Here is a 19,547-nt window from a genome sequence, read left to right as displayed (position 1 = left end):
TTATTGTGTTAGCCTCCCTAATTTCTGCCAACATTTTGAATCTGTATATTCATTCTGGCCAGGTGGATGATAGTATTCTCCTATCACTAGCCTTTTCCCTTTGCACATGGAATTTCTACTCATAAGGATTCCAAGGTGTATTTTGTGTCTTGTAGAATTTTTAGTCTATTTGATTCAAAGCAGGGGCATAGCTAGGTGGGGCCACGGGAGCATAGGCCCCCACAGATTTAGCCCTGGTCCCCTCTACTTTCAACCCCCGCCCCTGCCACAGATGCTGACCCTCCCCCGCCAGGTACCTTTGCTGGCAGGAGTCCCCAACCCCCGCCAGCTGAAGTCTTTTTCAGCGCCGGCCTCCAGCGCGTTTGCTGATCTGTTTCTGTTAGTCCTGACATTCTGCATGCACGTCCTGCATGGGGCTACATACAGGACATGCATGCAGAATGTCAGGAGATAGGACTGACAGAAACAGATGAGCGAATGCGCCGGAGACTGGCGCTGAAGACTTCAACTGGTGGTGGTTGGGGACCACCGCCAGCAAAGGTACCTGGCAGCGGCGGCGGGGGCCAAAAGTGGCAGGGGAGGGGCGGCGGCTGGGGGAGGTGGGCTAAAATGTGCCCCCCACCTCGGGATCTGGAACCCCCTCCCGCCGAGGTCTTGTTACGCGCCTGATTCAAAGCCCTCTTTAAATTGGTGCAACCCCTCCACCAATTTGATCCACCTTAATACTGCAATCATATTCCTAATTTGTATAAATTATAAGGAAAGAAAATACAAAAATCCCATCGATATCTTAAATTGGCATAACTTATACTGGGACAATAAAATAATGAGTGGAGTGGAATGGGTAGACGTGAATTGCTTGTTTACTCTTTCCAAAAATACTAGCACTAGGGGGCACGCAATGAAGCTAGAAAGTAGTAAATTTAAAACGAATCCGAGAAAATATTTCTTCACTCAACGTCTAACTAAACTCTGGAATTTGTTGCCAGAGAATGTAGTAAAAGCAGTTCGCTTAAAGGTTTGGATGGTTTCCAAAAGGAAAAGTCCATAGACCATTATTAAAATGGACTTGGGGAAAATCCATTGCTTATTTCTAGAATAAGCAACATAAAATGTATTGTACTGTTTTGGGTACTTGTGACCTGGATTGGCCACTGTTGGAAACATGATGCTGGGCTTGATGGACCTCCAGTCTGTCCCAGTATGACAATGCTTATGTACTTATGTAATATTGACTTTCAAAAAAGCAATGTTGTTTTAAGTGCTAGAAAGCTATTCATTTTATCTATGTAAGAGGCAGGTTACAAAAGCAATTAATAAAAGACTTTGACGATGTATTCTATCAACAGGTCTGAAAGAAACATAAGAACAACCATACTGGGTCAGACCCTAGCTCAATAACCTGTTTCCAAAAGTGGCCAATCCAGGTCACATATACTAGTATATGTTAAAATAATAGGAAGTGGGTACTGAAGGAAAAGGTACAGTGGGGGAAATAAGTATTTGATCCCTTGCTGATTTTGTAAGTTTGCCCACTGACAAAGACATGAGCAGCCCATAATTGAAGGGTAGGTTATTGGTAACAGTGAGAGATAGCACATCACAAATTAAATCCGGAAAATCACATTTTGGAAAGTATATGAATTTATTTGCATTCTGCAGAGGGAAATAAGTATTTGATCCCTCTGGCAAACAAGACCTAATACTTGGTGGCAAAACCCTTGTTGGCAAGCACAGCGGTCAGACGTCTTCTGTAGTTGATGATGAGGTTTGCACACATGTCAGGAGGAATTTTGGTCCACTCCTCTTTGCAGATCATCTCTAAATCATTAAGAGTTCTGGGCTGTCGCTTGGCAACTCGCAGCTTCAGCTCCCTCCATAAGTTTTCAATGGGATTAAGGTCTGGTGACTGGCTAGGCCACTCCATGACCCTAATGTGCTTCTTCCTGAGCCACTCCTTTATTGCCTTGGCTGTATGTTTTGGGTCATTGTCGTGCTGGAAGACCCAGCCACGACCCATTTTTAAGGCCCTGGCGGAGGGAAGGAGGTTGTCACTCAGAATTGTACGGTACATGGCCCCATCCATTCTCCCATTGATGCGGTGAAGTAGTCCTGTGCCCTTAGCAGAGAAACACCCCCAAAACATAACATTTCCACCTCCATGCTTGACAGTGGGGACGGTGTTCTTTGGGTCATAGGCAGCATTTCTCTTCCTCCAAACACGGCGAGTTGAGTTCATGCCAAAGAGCTCAATTTTTGTCTCATCTGACCACAGCACCTTCTCCCAATCACTCTCGGCATCATCCAGGTGTTCACTGGCAAACTTCAGACGGGCCGTCACATGTGCCTTCCGGAGCAGGGGGACCTTGCGGGCACTGCAGGATTGCAATCCGTTATGTCGTAATGTGTTACCAATGGTTTTCGTGGTGACAGTGGTCCCAGCTGCCTTGAGATCATTGACAAGTTCCCCCCTTGTAGTTGTAGGCTGATTTCTAACCTTCCTCATGATCAAGGATACCCCACGAGGTGAGATTTTGCGTGGAGCCCCAGATCTTTGTCGATTGACAGTCATTTTGTACTTCTTCCATTTTCTTACTATGGCACCAACAGTTGTCTCCTTCTCGCCCAGCGTCTTACTGATGGTTTTGTAGCCCATTCCAGCCTTGTGCAGGTGTATGATCTTGTCCCTGACATCCTTAGACAGCTCCTTGCTCTTGGCCATTTTGTAGAGGTTAGAGTCTGACTGATTCACTGAGTCTGTGGACAGGTGTCTTTCATACAGGTGACCATTGCCGACAGCTGTCTGTCATGCAGGTAACGAGTTGATTTGGAGCATCTACCTGGTCTGTAGGGGCCAGATCTCTTACTGGTTGGTGGGGGATCAAATACTTATTTCCCTCTGCAGAATGCAAATAAATTCATATACTTTCCACAATGTGATTTTCCGGATTTAATTTGTGATGTGCTATCTCTCACTGTTACCAATAACCTACCCTTCAATTATGGGCTGCTCATGTCTTTGTCAGTGGGCAAACTTACAAAATCAGCAAGGGATCAAATACTTATTTCCCCCACTGTAGATGTTCCAGCATTGTAGCAAGAGTTTCAGAAGACAAGTCCTTCAACATTACTCAGACCTTATTAGTGTGATGAACTGACATCCCTATTTTTTTTTTAAACTCTCTCAGTTGTCTTCTCTATAGTCTGATTTGAGGACAGAATTGATGCTGTTGTTCTGGTCCCCTCTGTCCATCTTGGATTTGCCAACCCATGTCTTCTCTATTTCCATTTTTTTCTCCTTTTTTGGAATGCTCTCCTTGATGAGCAGCAAAGGTTATAGCTATTCAGCTTTCTGTGTTCCCTATGGAAGTTGTGTTTTTGTTACAATTAGATCTCCAGATGGAACTTTGAGCAAATGAAAGGTTGATTTGTCTACAGTACTGGGATAGGTAGCACTTATTCTTGTTTGTGCTCCTCCTCAGAATAGGTACATACTTAAAGAAACAGTGCAAGAACAATCGAGGAGCTCTATCTTATCACAGTTCAATTGCTAGAGTATGGATCTTCTCTTTCTCTAAATCCAATCACTGAATGGTTATAGAAGGGATACTACTTTGGGAACTTAGCAAGTTCATTTTTTTTCCTGCAGATATTTGTTGCATGCACAAGGTTGCCATTTGGTTTTGTAGCGTAATGTGCCATACTGTACACCACCTTGGGTGCATCTCTTCATATAGGCAGTTAATAAATCCCAATAAATACTTTGTATTATTTTAATATTTTTACTGCTGTAATTCTGCCTCGCCTCGCCTCGCCTCACCCTATGCTTGGAACAATCTTCCTGAGCACTTACGCCAAGCCCCCTCCCTGCCCGTCTTCAAGTCTTTGCTTAAAGCCCACCTCTTCAATGCTGCGTTCGGCACCTAACCCTTACCGTTCAGTGAATCCAAACTGCCCCAATTTGACTGCCCCTATCGGACCGACCGTTCACTTGTCTATTAGATTGTAAGCTCTTTGAGCAGGGACTGTCTCTCTTTGTTAAATTGTACAGCGCTGCGTAACCCTAGTAGCGCTCTAGAAATGTTAAGTAGTAGTAGTAATTGTCTATTGCTTATGTTTGGCTTATTCTTGCTGTACACCACATGGATTCCTTCAAAAAGGTGGTAAATAAATACTAATAAAGTCAAGGTCACATTTTTTCCTGCATAAGTTTAGTTGTTGCATTTAAGGAGTGAGGTGGTGATAAATCCTTTATAGGAAGCTCATCCACTGTTTACTGAACCATGTTATGCGTTTACTGTTCACTGAACCATGTTATGCGTTTACTGTTCAACATTGTTGTGTGTTACAACTAGATGAAGCTCCATGTTAAAAATACCTAGCTGACCTAATTTGCTTTTTTAATCTTGCACCTTTTCAATAGTAGCTGAAGGCAAGTTATATTTAGGTTCCATGATAAACCATATTAAAACACATGCTGACATAAAATTCCATTAAGGTGGCACAGGGAAGGGGTGTTAGGTGCTCGATATTATCTGCTATAGTGGCACTCAGCTATATCTTGGGAAGGTTGTAAGTTGATTGTGTTCCGTTTTAGCTGTCATGCCTTTACTGTGCAGTGGTGACCACTTCCTCTTGGTAGTGGCACAGCTGTCTTCCCCCAGCTACTGGGAATATCCAACAATTAGAGGTTTTGGAGATAATATGGGTTAAAGTGTTAAGGTTTTACAGTTAATACAGTTTAGTAGGTAGGAGACTTAGAACAGGCCTCAATAAACTTTTCAATTAAGCTAGAAACCAATGCCTGAAACCGCTCTTGCCTCCCCTCCTTCCTCAGAAAAGTTTGAGCATAGGGAAGAGAATCCCCTCTGAGATCAGCAACAGCTTTTTTAGAAACTGAATTTACTAAGGCTCATTTCCTACTATTCTGTGTCTATAGACAAAGGTACTCTACTAGATCAATCCCTTAATGTGCCTCTGCAAATCACTGGCAAAAGCTAGTCTCCTGTCCTCAAGCAGGCTGTCAAGTGTGACAGCACCCTTTAATAGGTTAACCAATAGTAATTTCCTCCATTTCATGACTTACCATGGCCTAAGACCATGCCACTCTCTAATACACCCCTTCCCCCCACAAAAGTTAAAAAATAAACAAGCTTAACACAAATCTCAGTGTCATAATGTACCCATAATGCAACACGTGTTGAAACAAAAGTTGTAATTCTCTCCCCTTGAGGTAGGCTCTCCCTACTGCTCTCCAGTCCCACCATTAACCCTCCTAAACACCACTCACCCACCTTGAGCACCACTCATCTTCCCTATGCCCATTTGTTCTCTCCACAAATGTCTAATTATTGAATCCACATTGTTCTGCACCAAGCTGTCATACATGCTCCAGCTTGTCTCACTTTCAAGAATCTCATAGTATCCCCTCCCCTCCCCTCTCATCTCTTGCTCTGATATCAATTACTGCCAGACAACTAATGGCCTTAGGCAGCTCTGCAAAGAGCAAGGCAAGGGAAATAGCAGCCTCCCAAGAAACATCACATCTCCTGCTTTCCTATCAATTCTCTAAGCTTGAGCTGTTCAGCACAGCTCAAGTTTACAGTGTGCTGAATCAAAGGGAAGTGGGAGATGCTCTATTTGTTAGGCAGCTCTGCAAAACAACAGCAAAAATAAAGAATTCAGAAGGGGTGGGGCAGGAAATCCCAGGCACAAGGCTAAAATTTTTAAAGTATCATGGTGAGCAGCCACCAGGGATTTGTCAAGCCCTGCCCTGGTGCATGCTGAGAGGACAGTACTCTAAATCTGAAGATAAATGCCTCTATCAGGTATTGCTCCATCCTAAACAAGCACAAAAAGCAGTATGTCTTCTGCTATTTCAATAGGTATATTTTGTTTTATATAAAAGAAAGCTCAATTGCTTTTAGTCTCAATAAGATGCATCTTAATGCTTGGTCATAAAAAGCAGAGAAAATGATGGCAGATAAAGTCCATATGGCCTATCCAGTTTGCCCATCTATGTCATCTACTATCCCTTTCTCACCCTTACAGATCCTATGTGCTTGTCCTACGCTTTCTTAAAATTTAGATACAATCTGAATGAAATAAACACAATTGTAAGAAATGAAAACCAATTTTAAAAAGTGACCGCAATAAAACTAAAAACCAAAACGAGAGAAGTGCTGTGGGCTCTCACACCAGAAAGTTAAATTTCCTCTTGGCAAGTGGTTTTCTCCCTCCCTTCCCCTCCTCTCCCCACAGAACCCATTCAGCATGTAGCTGAACTGTGGAGCCTGTTGCTGGTGGTTATACTAAGGCACAACACACACAGTGAGATTCAAACAAACAAACAAAAACCGAATTCCTAAAGAAAAAAAAAGTCCTTAAAAATGGTTAACCAGATTGGGAGATCCATCGTCTATCCTTGGAAATCAACAGTGGAAAATAGATACATGATTTAGATCTGCAGGGTACTTGTGACCTGGACTGACCCCTGTTGGAGACAGGATTTGGGTTTGATGGATCAGTGACTCAGCATGGCTTATGTTAGGTGTAGAAAATGGCTGTCTTCTGTGAAAACAGGTCAAGAGGCTTCAAGTTGCATAAATCATAAGACTATGTCTGACTCTGAATTTCACTGTATTGCAAAAACAGATATTGTGACAGGCAAAAAGGCAAGTGAAACTTGGCAAAGATGCAATAATTGGCAAAGCATATGTAAAAAGCCAGCTGGATCAGGCCATTTTGAGAACCTGCGGTCAGAGATATGTTGCAAAAATACCCATTTACTGGTAGCCAGGTGCAAGAAAACAGAACTATAGGGGGGCTGACCGAAACTGGGAAAACAGGATAGTCACTGTGGTCGAAGCTAATAAATTGCCTAATTGATTTGCTAATTGTAAGTTGAAACTGCTAGTAATGCAGAATGTAGAACAAAAGGATATATAAACTGACAAGCTAGAGCAGTCTATTTCAGTAACAAGTGACACCTGTTTGTATCACTGCTGTGAGAAATGATTCATGTCTTTTGATTGAGCTTGCAATACTCTCTGTAAGATCTATTCTGGTGAGTATAATAATAAACTTTAAGAGGTGATTTCTCATATTTACAGATTTCTCTTATTTGGTTTCTGTATTACTCAGAGTGTGTGCGCGACTCTGAAGAAGCAGGAGTCTAGGTATTACAGAGAATTAGATATTATTCCCCGTAGTAACGAACAAACTTATGCAGCCTTGGGTGTTTTATTCATCCCTAGATTGTGGCTGGACCACATAACGGGGAAGGATAATTACACCCTAAATTAAAAATAGAATACCAGCGCTTCCATTAAATCCCCAGATACCAAGTCAAGGTTCAAAGCTATTGATCTAAAAAAAATTACATCACCAAAAAGGATACTTTTTCTCTGTGTATCAAAAGCATGCAGAAAACAAAAGTAATCCAATTCCTTCATGTATTGTCATATCTCAGCACTGAAAAACCAGGCTCAAGGCATTATAGCCTTCTGGCACGTGACATGAATGCTGTGTGAGACTAGTGCTCCTTAAAAGACCCAACCAATACTTATGGGCAATATGATCAAACCTCCCACTAGAAGTGGTATGCCATCTCCTATGTTCTGACATGGGTGAGAACAAATACTGTCTACCCAAAACAACTTCACTTGTTGCATTCATGTTTTTTTGCAAGAGTCCTTTTAGAATTATTGTTCAGTTATCGATTCTAGCGTTGATGGCTTATAGAAATTCTTTATATTTGGGTATTGCTACAAAATTGACCAAGATTCAGCAGCTACACTAACATTTTGCAGATCAAGAGTTGAACGTGATATGCATCTGCTGAGAGAGTTGCAGTGCACTGGCTGCCATTGTAGGCTCGAGTCCACTTTAAGGTGGTTTGCCTGGTGTTTAAGATCTTAGAAGGAAACTGCCCAGAGGGATTACCTCAATTGGTGAAACTACCAAATTCAACCACTGTGACCAGGAGTTGTAATCACCTGCTTTTAGGATTTCCAACAGTTAGAAATGTGATGTAAAAAAAATTGAAGCGGTGCAAAGAAAAGCTACGAGAATGGTATGGGATTTGCGTTCCAAGACGTATGAGGAGAGACTTGCTGACCTGAACATGTATACCCTGGAGGAAAGGAGGAACAGGGGTGATATGATACAGACGTTCAAATATTTGAAAGGTATTAATCCACAAACAAATCTTTTCCGGAGATGGGAAGGCGATAGAACAAGATGACATGAAATGAGATTGAAGGGGGGCAGACTAAAAAAAGATATCAGGAAGTATTTTTTCACAGAGAGTGGTGGATGCTTGGAATGCCCTCCCGCGGGAGGTGGTGGAGAGGAAAACGGTAACGGAATTCAAACATGCGTGGGATATACATAAAGGAATCCTGTGCAGAAGGAATGGATCCTCAGAAGCTTAGCCGAAATTGGGTGGCAAAGATAGTGGTGGGCAGACTTATACGGTCTGTGCCAGAGCCGATGGTGGGAGGCGGGGCTGGTGGTTGGGAGGAGGGGATAGTGCTGGGCAGACTTATACGGTCTGTGCCCTGAAAAAGACAGGTACAAATCAAGGTAAGGTATACACATGAGCTCATCGTGTTGGGCAGACTGGATGGACCGTGCAGGTCTTTTTTCTGCCGTCATCTACTATGTTTTTTACTATGTGAGATTTAAAGCAATGTTTTCTCATTCTTTTGTATACTCTTTTCTATTTCCAATATTATGTATTTCACCATCATGTACCCAAAACTTGCTGTAAAACCAAATGTACATTCTTTTCTATTTCCAGTATCCACGATGAATTGTAAGCCACATTGAGCATGCAAAAAGGTGGGATAATGTGGGATACAAATGTAATAATAATAATTCTGCCATGTAATTATGGAATGACCTCCCTACTGAGATCCAATATTTTAAAAGGTTATTTTTCTTCTCACAAAATGGTGAAGATTTATTTGTTCTCTAAGTCTTTTTAAGAAATAGTTTATGATCTTGATCTTTTGTCAATTCTGATAGACCAATAACCTGCATAGAGCCTCAACTGAGGGAGTTGGCAGGTTAAGTCCATTATAACATAACATTCATTATGGCTCAAAGGAGTGGCGACGACCAAGTATAGCTTAGGCTTTACTGAACACAGCTGCATCCATGACCTTTCATGGCTCACCTACCACAGATGTTTTGCAGTGTTAATGGATCCATCAAAGTTCAGGGCAGGCTTGTTGGTCTTCATTAGAGAATGCAAATTTATAGTTTCTAGGTTAAAGAGGGTCAAAATGCACACACTACCCCTCTATAGTTCAAATCTTGCAGTATTTAAACAAATATAACCTAGTCAGACTCTCAAATCAATGTCACACACCAATATTTGTAGCAAAATAGGATTTATTTTTACATTAAAAATAGAATTTTCAAAATGTTTCCATCAAGTGTCAATACAAAAACCAAGGAAATCCAAGAATTTTACATTTTTCAGAATGCTATCTACAATATGCAGCAGTGTCTCCAGTGGAGTTCAGACAAGTTAAAAAGTTAAGTGCAATAGGATAATCACATTTTTGAAACACTGATTTTAGTTTGCTCTAAAATGATTGGAGATCACCAAGAACTCCTAGTTCAAATGCTATCTTTGACCTTGTATTTTCAACAATGTTCTCACCAAACACATATATTTTCTTAAAAAAAAAAAAAAAAGATGTAAAGTAGTTATTTCATGAGTCTTTTTTTTCACCCCTCAGTCCAAGTTTATCTGTTGTCCAAGATTAGATTCCATTCCTATGAGTATTTGAAGAGAACCTACAGCTAGTTAGAACCAGAACACAGGTCTGACAATAATGCTCAATAGCACCATTCTATCAGTAATGAACAAACATTGGTTACTCATCTATCACTGATTAAAAAAAACCACATTAAATACATACAAATTAACTTAACCATCAATTAGTTCACAGTCATGCTACAAAAAAAAAAGCTCTTGATCAAATCTAGTCAGCAAATATTCTTTGCACACACAAAGTTATATAACTAATTCACCAGCTTCAAACAATGTGCACAAGAACAAAACTGATGTTTGATGACATTAGGTCACATAACCCTCCCTTGTACTCATCTTTCTCAGCAATCCCCATCCATATATCCATGTTTTTGAACATAATTGTAATACATTCAGTAAACTTAGAAAACAGAACAAAATAGACTTTAAAATACCCAACCCATAATGAAGTGCTCTTGCCATTAAAGCAAACAAAAACCAAGTACTAAAAGAGAACTGCAAACATGGTTAGTTTTTCGCTTCACAGCATTGGACATTGGAATAAAATCACAAACGTCTAAAAACAGCAGGTTTATAATAACTGGCCACAGTCCCTAATAAAGATCTTTTTGGAGGGCCTCCCGTTTTTGGAGCCAAAGGCCTCAATTTTTTTCACTACATCCATGCCTTCTTTTACACGTCCAAAGACCACATGCTTGCCGTCCAGCCTGTGAAATAAATTGAAGGGAGAATGTCAGGAAAAGCTCCACAGTGATCATTCAGCTTCCGCTGATTTTAAGAATATCCTATATGCACAGAGCAAAAACACCGAGACGGGACGATATCGATCTGGGCTACTTTAGCACAGGGTGCCATTTTATGCAATGAGACCCTGTGTTAAAATAGCCCACAATGACAACTTGCCCCCTCAATGTCAAAAGACAGCCGAGAGGAGGCCTGCTAGAAGAGAGATGCAAAAGGTTTATAAACTATCTTTGGAGTGAAGAATATTTGCTTCTATTCAAACGTTAGCCTTTTTGTGTAAAGAGAAGATCCTCTGTTTTGCATGTAAATGCACAGCATGCATAAAACCCTTTTGCTTTTTAACTGTCAGTTTTGATTTAACAAATCAATCCATTCTTCTACAAAGTTATAGCTAAAAATAGCCACTGTGGCAAGATGGGTTTGACTCAACCTTTTAAGCTGCTGGCTCACTGATTCAAAAGCCTAGCCACAGCAACACTTCCTCCCCCACAACCTGCCCTAGCATTGTCATAGGCACTTGGCTGACAAGGCCAGCAGCAGGCAGGACTTCTACAATAACAACAAACAGTATCACCAACTGCCTTTCTCACACCTCCACTTAATATCTACGAGCTGGTGCTCATCTTTTAGGGCTCATTTATTCTCAATTCTCAGACACATTGCTATTCTCTCCCCCCCCCCCCCCCCCCCAGGCTGGTTATCCTCCCCTGCAGCCCAGGATTAGGCAGGCCAGTGCTCGTCCTAAATGCAGTGACAGCTGGTTTTGATGGAAGGAAGCCCAAGGACCAAACTAATGAACAGTCCTAGATTCTGCAGTGGCCAAAATCCATGTATTAGCTTAGTTCCAGGCCAGTGCCTCTTAACATCTTGCGTCCACTGCAGTCAAGACCAGTTGATTTGTCAGCATTAAGTGGGCCATTACAAATCCACCAAACTTACCATTTGAGAATAAGTATAATAAAGAACAGTAATATTCTCCTATATTATTTTTAATTCCTAAGCTGCTTCCCAGTACTTCTGATAACCAAAGGGGTAAGCTAGAGAGTTATAAATACTCTTCACCACAGGCCCATATTGACTATGAATGATATGACTAAATTCAAAGAAAAGTAAGGAGAGGAAAGACACAGGGCTCAAATAACTCAAAATAATATAAATGGAGAAAGGTTAACCATATTTCTGTGGAAACAGAGGTGTACAACAAGGAGTAATAAAAAGCTGAAAGGGAAGCCTCTTTGCCAGCAAAAAACAACCCACAAACAAGAACAGCCTTCTGCTTAAGATGACATGAACCAAAACAAGGAGATGATCTTAGATGTGGAGAAGAGATCAAGCAGGGTCAGCAGTACTGCTCAGGAAAGAAGACTGAGGAAAGAGATTCAGACTGCAGAGTCTCGGTCTTTTCTAAAAATCAGCGCTTAATGTGGAGTCAACAATTCAGGTACTGCAGTTATTTCCCTGCCTTAAGACACTTACAATTTAAGTTTGTACATCAGACAATAGCAGAGCCACAAGAAAAAATTAGTGGGAAAGACAGGCTTTGAACCCTGGCTTCTATGATTCTCATCTGTTAGTCTGGTTGTGAGCCCTTGGGCCCCGGCCGAGGCCTAGTATAGGGGTTAGGCCAAGGCCGAGGGTGGGCCGAGCCAAGACTACACACTACCCCAGCTACCAAGTCCTGTACACACACGCAGCAACCAAACTTGCACCTCCAGAAAAGGGAAGATAGGGCAATCAGGTGGGCCTCACGGCCTAACTGGAACCGACTCGTGCTTAGGGAGGGGAGAAAGAGATTAAATGAGGAGTCCCCCACGGAGCGCCAGCAACACCCTCGGTGCTGGTAATCAAGGAGAAAGGGAAGCCTACACAGAAACACGTCAAGCCGAAGCCCAGCACACACAAAGAAGTGAGGGACTGCAAGATAAGATACTGTAGGCTGAGACCGTCAGCAGACAGGGAAGGAAAAGTCCACAAAACAGAGTGCATAACACACCCACCCAGCACAAAAAGGGACAATGCTCTGTAATACAGGAGGTAGTACAGCAAAGAAAGGAATGAAACAGTCACAAAGGGAAGACTGCAGTAAACAGGCAACTGCCAGAAGCAGAGGAACTCTGCAAAAAAAGGGTTAAACCAAGCTCAGCACACACACAGCAACCAGAGGCAAGACACCCTGCAGACAACAGGTTAATTGGGAGCACACAGGAAGAACAAACAACCCCCACAGAGAGAAACAAAGGGTCCACAAGGGCAGGACCTGCCCAGCAGAAAACACGGCACAAAGGGAACTCTGAAGTAAAGGGAAGCAAAACAAAAACTGGAACAGAACAAGGTAGGAACTCACCACACAGCCAAACACAGAAACCCAGGTGCAGTGAGAGAGGTAATTAAACACACGCAGGCAGGAGCCTGCAGTCAGAGAGAGCAACAGAAACTGCAAGCAAGGGAAGGAGAACAATTCCACACGAGCACAGAGCTAATAGCTCAGACAAAGCAAAGGTAAGGCTTCAGCAGAATTGGAGTAACGCCAAAGCAGGGGTTGTAGGGAAATGGACCGATCAGGAGCGGTTCCAAGCATTCCACTGTCTGACTAGCAGAACTCTACCAGAATCATAAGATCAGCCCACTGCTCAAGTCCTCTGGGCATTACCTCCCAGACCACAGCTCACTTGTGACCTTGAATTTAGCTACCAAGTGTCAATGTTAGCCCCCTTGGCAGGAGAGTGCTCCAGCCATCAGCAGTAAATACTGTTTATAATCAACTCCATCTCTGACAACTCAAAGAGCAGAGTCCTTGCACAGTGCTACCAGAAGCCACCAGGCTGGCTCCTGCATTATTTGTTTTAATGGAAAGAGAGAGAAATGAATATAGGAAGCAAGAGGAAAATGGATAGTTTTTATACACAGTTTTGCAGACTATGGGGCCCTTTTTGTAAAGTCGGTAAGAAGGTAATACATATTGTACCACACAGCAACTGCTGGCACAGATATGCATTACAGGACTTTGCGGTATTTTCTTGGAGCAAATCGTACATTAAATATTTTTTGTATTGGGTGTGTGGAATGGGCATGCAGAGCATTGTGTTGCTCTTACCATGTTCTAACTGCTATGTTTCATCAAAGCCTGTTTGAGGCGGAGAAGTGTACTTGAGGAAAAGAAACTACAATCTAAGCATTAACTGCCCCCCCTCCACCAATTCAATAAAACTTTAATGCCTAAATGTGCCATTTTAGCAATAAGATTATAATATACTAGCACTTGCGTACTTGAATGTAACATTCACTCGTGTTAAGTGCCAGCTGGGCACTAAGTGGTATTCCACAAGCTTAGGGGCCCTATAAGCTGCACTAAAAGGGGCAATGCATTATGAGTAGCTCATGGGTTTCCCCTCGTGCTGATGCCACTTTTAGCTCGGCTGTAAAATGCCCACAATTAATGGCCAGGCACCAATTTCCAAATTAGCATTTGGACCCTTATTGACACCTATATAGTAGGTGGAAAGGGCTCACGCACTAATTGGCAGCATGCAGGAATGTATCTGTACTAACCGATTAGCGATGTGTACACCTATTCTCCGCCTCCCAAACATGCCCCCCAGTACTCAAAAATACAAATTATTATTATTATTTTTTTTATTTTATTTTTTTTTTTAGCCCTATGGAAGCGTGAGCAGATGCCTGAACTACTGCAGGGCACCTGAGAATATTTATTTTTTTTATTTATTGCATTTGTATCCCACATTTTCCCACCTATTTGCGGGTTCATTGTGGCTTACAATACATTGTATTGATGGAAGTACAATCTGTTACAACATAATTATGGTTACATTATGAGGCGTTAAATTAAAACAAGTCCCTGTATCGTTAAAGAGAATAAAACAACGGCAAAGAACAACAAAACAATAGAAGAGCACCGGATCCTGATTGGGCAGCAGAGCGATAGCAAGAGATGGTTCGGGTATAATATTTTCTGTTTTTTACCTGTAGATTAGGTTTAAGCGTGTAAGATTGCGGGGGATACAAGTACGGTAGTGCATTTTGGTGCAAGGGAAGCTCTCGGTAGTGCTTACTGCTGCTTATTAAAAAAGGACCCCTTATGGTGCAACTCACATATGGTACAACTAAGGGGTTGTAGACGCGGCAGAGCATAGGCAAGTCCCACACTTAACACATGTAAAATTAAAGTTACACACTTAAATGCAAAATTTGTAATTCATGGAAGCCACATTCTGTCTGCATTTGTGGGAAAATGTGGGGTAGAAATGAACCGTAAATAAATAAATAAATAAATTTACATACCAACATTTATGCCTGCTTCTTGCATGGCTCAAGTAATAGTGCCTAAACTTTGGCGCACAAATGTTGACTTATGCTGTATTCAATAATAAGATCTGGGTGCCCAGATGCTGTTATAGGATTTGCACCAGGTGCCTTGCATTTTAGTGCCCAAATTTGGGTAACCCTTAAAGAATTGACCCTTAAATCTTTAGCATAAAGAGAAAGAAAAGGCAAAATTGGGAGTGGATTTAGTCCGCGAGTACACATCACAGAAATACTCACCATTCAGTTTCTATTGTGCAGATGAAGAATTGAGAGCCATTGGAATTGGGTCCTGCATTGGCCATTGATAAAATACCTGGGGGTGGGGAGAGAAATAAGTCATGGTAAGTACTCAAGCTAGCATTATAAAATCAGACCCAATTGTTAGTACTGGGCACCATCCCCTTTCTATGAACAAGCAAAACCACTGAGCTGGTATATTCCAGTATGCACAGATCTCCCTGCTGTGGGGTTCCTCGTGATCCAGCAGCTTTTTCATCTTGCTCTACCGTACCAGTGAATTACTCTGTAGCCAGAAGTATTACTGAACAGGTAAGCACTGTTCATGCACATCTCTGGAAGGGATGTGCACAAATTTTGATGAAGGTCAGAGAGTCCTTTGTCAAGTGCACTGGTTACCACCACCCATGCCCAGCACTATGGAACTTAACAGTTCTCCCTCTCTCTGATTCCTTTAAAAGTGGAATTTTCATTTTTTCTCTCATTGAGGGGGCTGGAAGACTTTCTGTAAACTGCCACCTTATATTGGGTTCTATAGGTCTGGGGGGGAGGTAGAAGTAGCCCCCAACAAACAGCAGACCATAGGGTATCTTTTGTAAAACAAATTTACAAAGAGCAAATGTTTTTTAAACTCAGCAAAAAAAAAAAAAAAAAAGAATTCCCTTGAATATACTATTGCTGTAGCAATATCATCTTCTTGTATTGGTAATACAGAACCAATCATCATCTTCCTGATATCTCATTCCTATTCTCTCAACTCCTCAATGAAAAGAGCTGTATTTTAAATAACTTAAGTAACTCAAGTAGGAGGGAAGAGAGCTTCTATATTTACCAGGTCCTGTGTGCTTCAGGATGAAATTTTCATCTGGAAACCTGCTGCCATAGATGGATTTTCCTCCTGTTCCATTGTGGTTGGTAAAGTCACCACCCTGAAAATGCAAATTAGATTATTAAACATGAATTTTAAAAGGAATTGCTAATCAACACAGAGAGAAATGTTTTGGGTATTGTTCTAAATCTTGCCCAAATATTGCTGTGCACAGTCTTTTCTCAGAAAGAAATAGAGTTTTTAGCATTCAGTTTTGCATCTCTTCTTAATGCGTGATGCTAGCTCCCTGCTCTTGCTAGTACAGTATTGTGTTTAACATGCAAAGGCAAAGTGGCACAGCCAAAAGGCCTCAACCATACCATTATACAGCAAAAAGAAACCTAGACAATGGACTCAGATAGTGAAAATGCATCCTGTGCCAAGCTTTTCTTATAAAGAAGCAAACATAATGCCTTCCCAATTTAATAAGATTCCAATGCAATATTAGACGAACAGCTCTGTTCAGTAGATCTCTTATGTAATACAGGTTTTGTTTGTGGTGTTGAACTAGAAATCTGAATGTCACTTAAATACTGTAGTCCCATGCAAGTTCCTTTTACGAAAAAGGGTGACGGATTCAAAAAGGCATGGGATGAACACAGAGGATCTTTAATTAGAAAATGGATGGTATTAAAAAAACAAACCAAACACCCTTAAATGGCTGCGTTGACGTGTCAAGCGATACTTAGGAGATGGCGCCTCCGGCTGGCTGACATCAGGCAGACTTGTATGGTCTATGTCCCATATATGAATTTCCAGTTTAGGATGGGCTGGAGAGAGCGTAGACAGCAATTTTAGTAGCTGGAATGTGAGGACAGTGCCGGGTAGATTTTTACCATCTGTGTCCCGCAAAATGAGAAAACAGATTCAGATAGGTTGGAGTGGGCTTTGATGGCAACTCCAGAAGTTGGAACACAAGGACAGTGTCAGGCAGATTTCTATGGTCTATGTCCCAGAAATGCCAAAGACAAGACATTCATTGTTGGTTTAATCATGAATTGAGAATGAGTGGACTGTTGGACAGACTGGATGAACCATTCAGGTCTTTATCTGCTGTCATTTACTATGATACATCAGTTGTTCAATCCTGGAAATCTCTCAGTTGCAAAGTAAATGACACTTCATTAATGGACTGTCCCAATCCTCTCAATTCATATCAAATACTTCCTACATGTCTTGCCAGGTCTCTTTCAGAAACCCACACACACGACTCAATTTTCCATGAAAATATGTAACTATTAATTATTTTAAGCTGTGGATGTTAAACCAGCCTTACTCTTGTCTTGCTCTTCCAGCGATGGCGCAATCTAGCTTCTAATAGCACAGAGTTAAGAGAAGACAGTGATACTACAGACTGACATCACTAAAGGAACTGAAGAAAACCTGCTGATGCACTACAGTTTCTATTACTCACAAAACCTCTCCTTACATCAAAGTGAGGCAGGATAGATTATGGCAATGACTTACGATCACTGCTCAAGCAACACCCTAACCTAATGGCTGGTTTCCAGTTACCCCAGTTGTAAGGCCACTGCTTCAGTGACTGGGCTAGGTGAAGTCAGAAGGGAATGTAAGAGAAAAGAGTAGGAAAAAAATAACACGGTTAGTTGTGAATCAAGACTTGTGGCACCTGACCCCAGCCCTGGTTCCATCTGAACCAAATGTCCAAAAGGGTTTAAAAAAAAAACCGTCAGGCCCCAAACACACACAGCTACAGCAGATATTGCACTTATCATTCTTCAAAAGGTCATTTGAAACGCAGCCCTCATGGAAGCACTATCTTTTATGAGCAAAATGGAAATAAGCCAGAGCCTAAAGCAGAATTGGCTCCCATGCTCACTGCATTGTGCTGGCACGAAACTTCTTCAGGTACAATGCATTATGTTGGCCATTCATGTACAGAGGGTGCAGTCCTCATTTTACTTTCCAGAATACGAACAATGAATATTTCAGGGCAATATTTAATCTGAAAACAGCCTATTTGTATAGCTTGGTTACCTGGAAAATCAGCCCCATTTCTGGCCAAGCATTATGCACCTCTGAACATGGATTCTTGTTCTGTTTGCCATCCATATTTCTTGGAGGTACATGCAAGTTAGATTTTGTTTTTAAGCGTTTCCCCACTGCCCTAACCACTAGGCTACTCCTCCACTCAGTGTGCACTAAGCTTTAATAAAAAGGCACCTTTGTTTATTTGGAGACACTCCCAAGCAATGCAAATATCTTGTAAAGCAACGATAAAACATGCAACATGGAATATGACACTAAGAACCTTAAGGTTTAAGTAATCTGCCTAATTTCATTCTATAGACCAGTAAACTTTTGGCTTTCTTCTCAGCCCTTAACCTACGACTTCCTGAATGCTATTACTGTCTGTCTCCATCACCTCCTTTGCAAGGTCACTCTGTACATTGCCAGCTAAACAGGTCACAGTTTTAATGTAAAGTAAAGAAAACATTAAATTTGTTACCTGGCACATAAATGAAGGAATCACTCTATGAAATGTGGACCCTTTGTATCCAAATCCTCTCTCTCCAGTGCACAGTGCTCTAAAGTTCTCTGGTACCAAAAAAAAAATATTAATACATATATATATTAATCTCCCTTTTGAAGAGATTCATCCAAAGAGGCAACACCAGATATAGCTTGATACAAGCAACTTACATTACAGTAATAGCATAATTATAGTAAAATTACAGCATAATATACAGTTACAATTTCAAAATAGACAAATTACAGGAATAAGGACCATGTCCAAAATGTTCAGAAAGAGTCATGGGACAGGAGGCAAGGTTCTGGTGTAGAGTAGGAATTGGTTACTGGACAGAAAACAAAGGGTAGTGTTAAATGGTCATTTCTCTCAATGGAGGAGGGTGAACAGTGGAGTGCTACAGGGATCAGTACTGGGCCCGGTGCTATTTAACATATTTATGAATGATATGGAAATCGGGATGACGAGTGAGGTGATTAAGTTTGCAGATGACACAAAACTATTCACGGTTGTTAAAACATGAGCGGACTGTGAAATACTGCAGGAAGAACTTAGGAAACTGGAAGGCTGGGCATCCAAATGGCAGATACAAATTTCAAGGTGATGCACACTGGATTGAATAATCTGAATCATAGTTACCTGAAGCTAGGGTCCATTGCACTCAAGAAAAAGATCTAGCTGTCGTAGATAATACACTGAAATCTTCCGCTCAGTGTGCGGTGGTGGTGAAAAAAAGCATACAGGATGCTAGGCATTATTTGGAAAGGGATGGTGAATAAGACCGAAAATACTATAATGCCTCTATCGCTCCATGGTGCGACCATGCCTTGAGTACTGTGTTCAGTCACCGTATCTCAAAAAAGATATAGCAGATTTAAAAAAGGTTGAAAACAAGAGCAACCAAAATGAAAGGGGATGGAACTGCTTGAAAAAGAGACGGATAAGGGGAGATATGATTAAGGTCTACAAAATCCTGAGTGGTATAGAACGAGTAGAAATAAAACAATTTTTTTTTTTACTCGTTCCAAAAGTACGACTAGGGACACTCGAGGAAGTTACATGGAAATACTTTTAAAACAAATAAGAGGAAATATTTT

General features: G+C 41.4%; 1 protein-coding gene across 1 annotated transcript in view; it reads right to left on the bottom strand.

The window, feature by feature from the left end:
• Positions 1 to 9,387: 9,387 nt before the first annotated feature.
• Positions 9,388 to 19,547, bottom strand: part of PPIF (peptidylprolyl isomerase F) — a 30,417-nt gene continuing 20,257 nt past the window's right edge. The window contains exons 3-6 of the mRNA XM_030203241.1: positions 18,430 to 18,518; positions 15,924 to 16,020; positions 15,092 to 15,167; positions 9,388 to 10,494 (exon numbers count right to left, since the gene is read on the bottom strand). Coding sequence (XP_030059101.1) covers positions 10,359 to 10,494; positions 15,092 to 15,167; positions 15,924 to 16,020; positions 18,430 to 18,518 — 398 coding nt within the window. The 3' untranslated portion in view covers positions 9,388 to 10,358. The remainder of the gene's footprint in view (positions 10,495 to 15,091; positions 15,168 to 15,923; positions 16,021 to 18,429; positions 18,519 to 19,547) is intronic.

The sequence above is a fragment of the Microcaecilia unicolor genome, chromosome 5 (genome assembly GCF_901765095.1).
Source record: "Microcaecilia unicolor chromosome 5, aMicUni1.1, whole genome shotgun sequence".
Lineage (NCBI taxonomy): Eukaryota > Metazoa > Chordata > Amphibia > Gymnophiona > Siphonopidae > Microcaecilia > Microcaecilia unicolor.
Note: the sequence above shows the minus strand (reverse complement) of the source record. Positions and strands in the feature narration are given on the sequence as shown.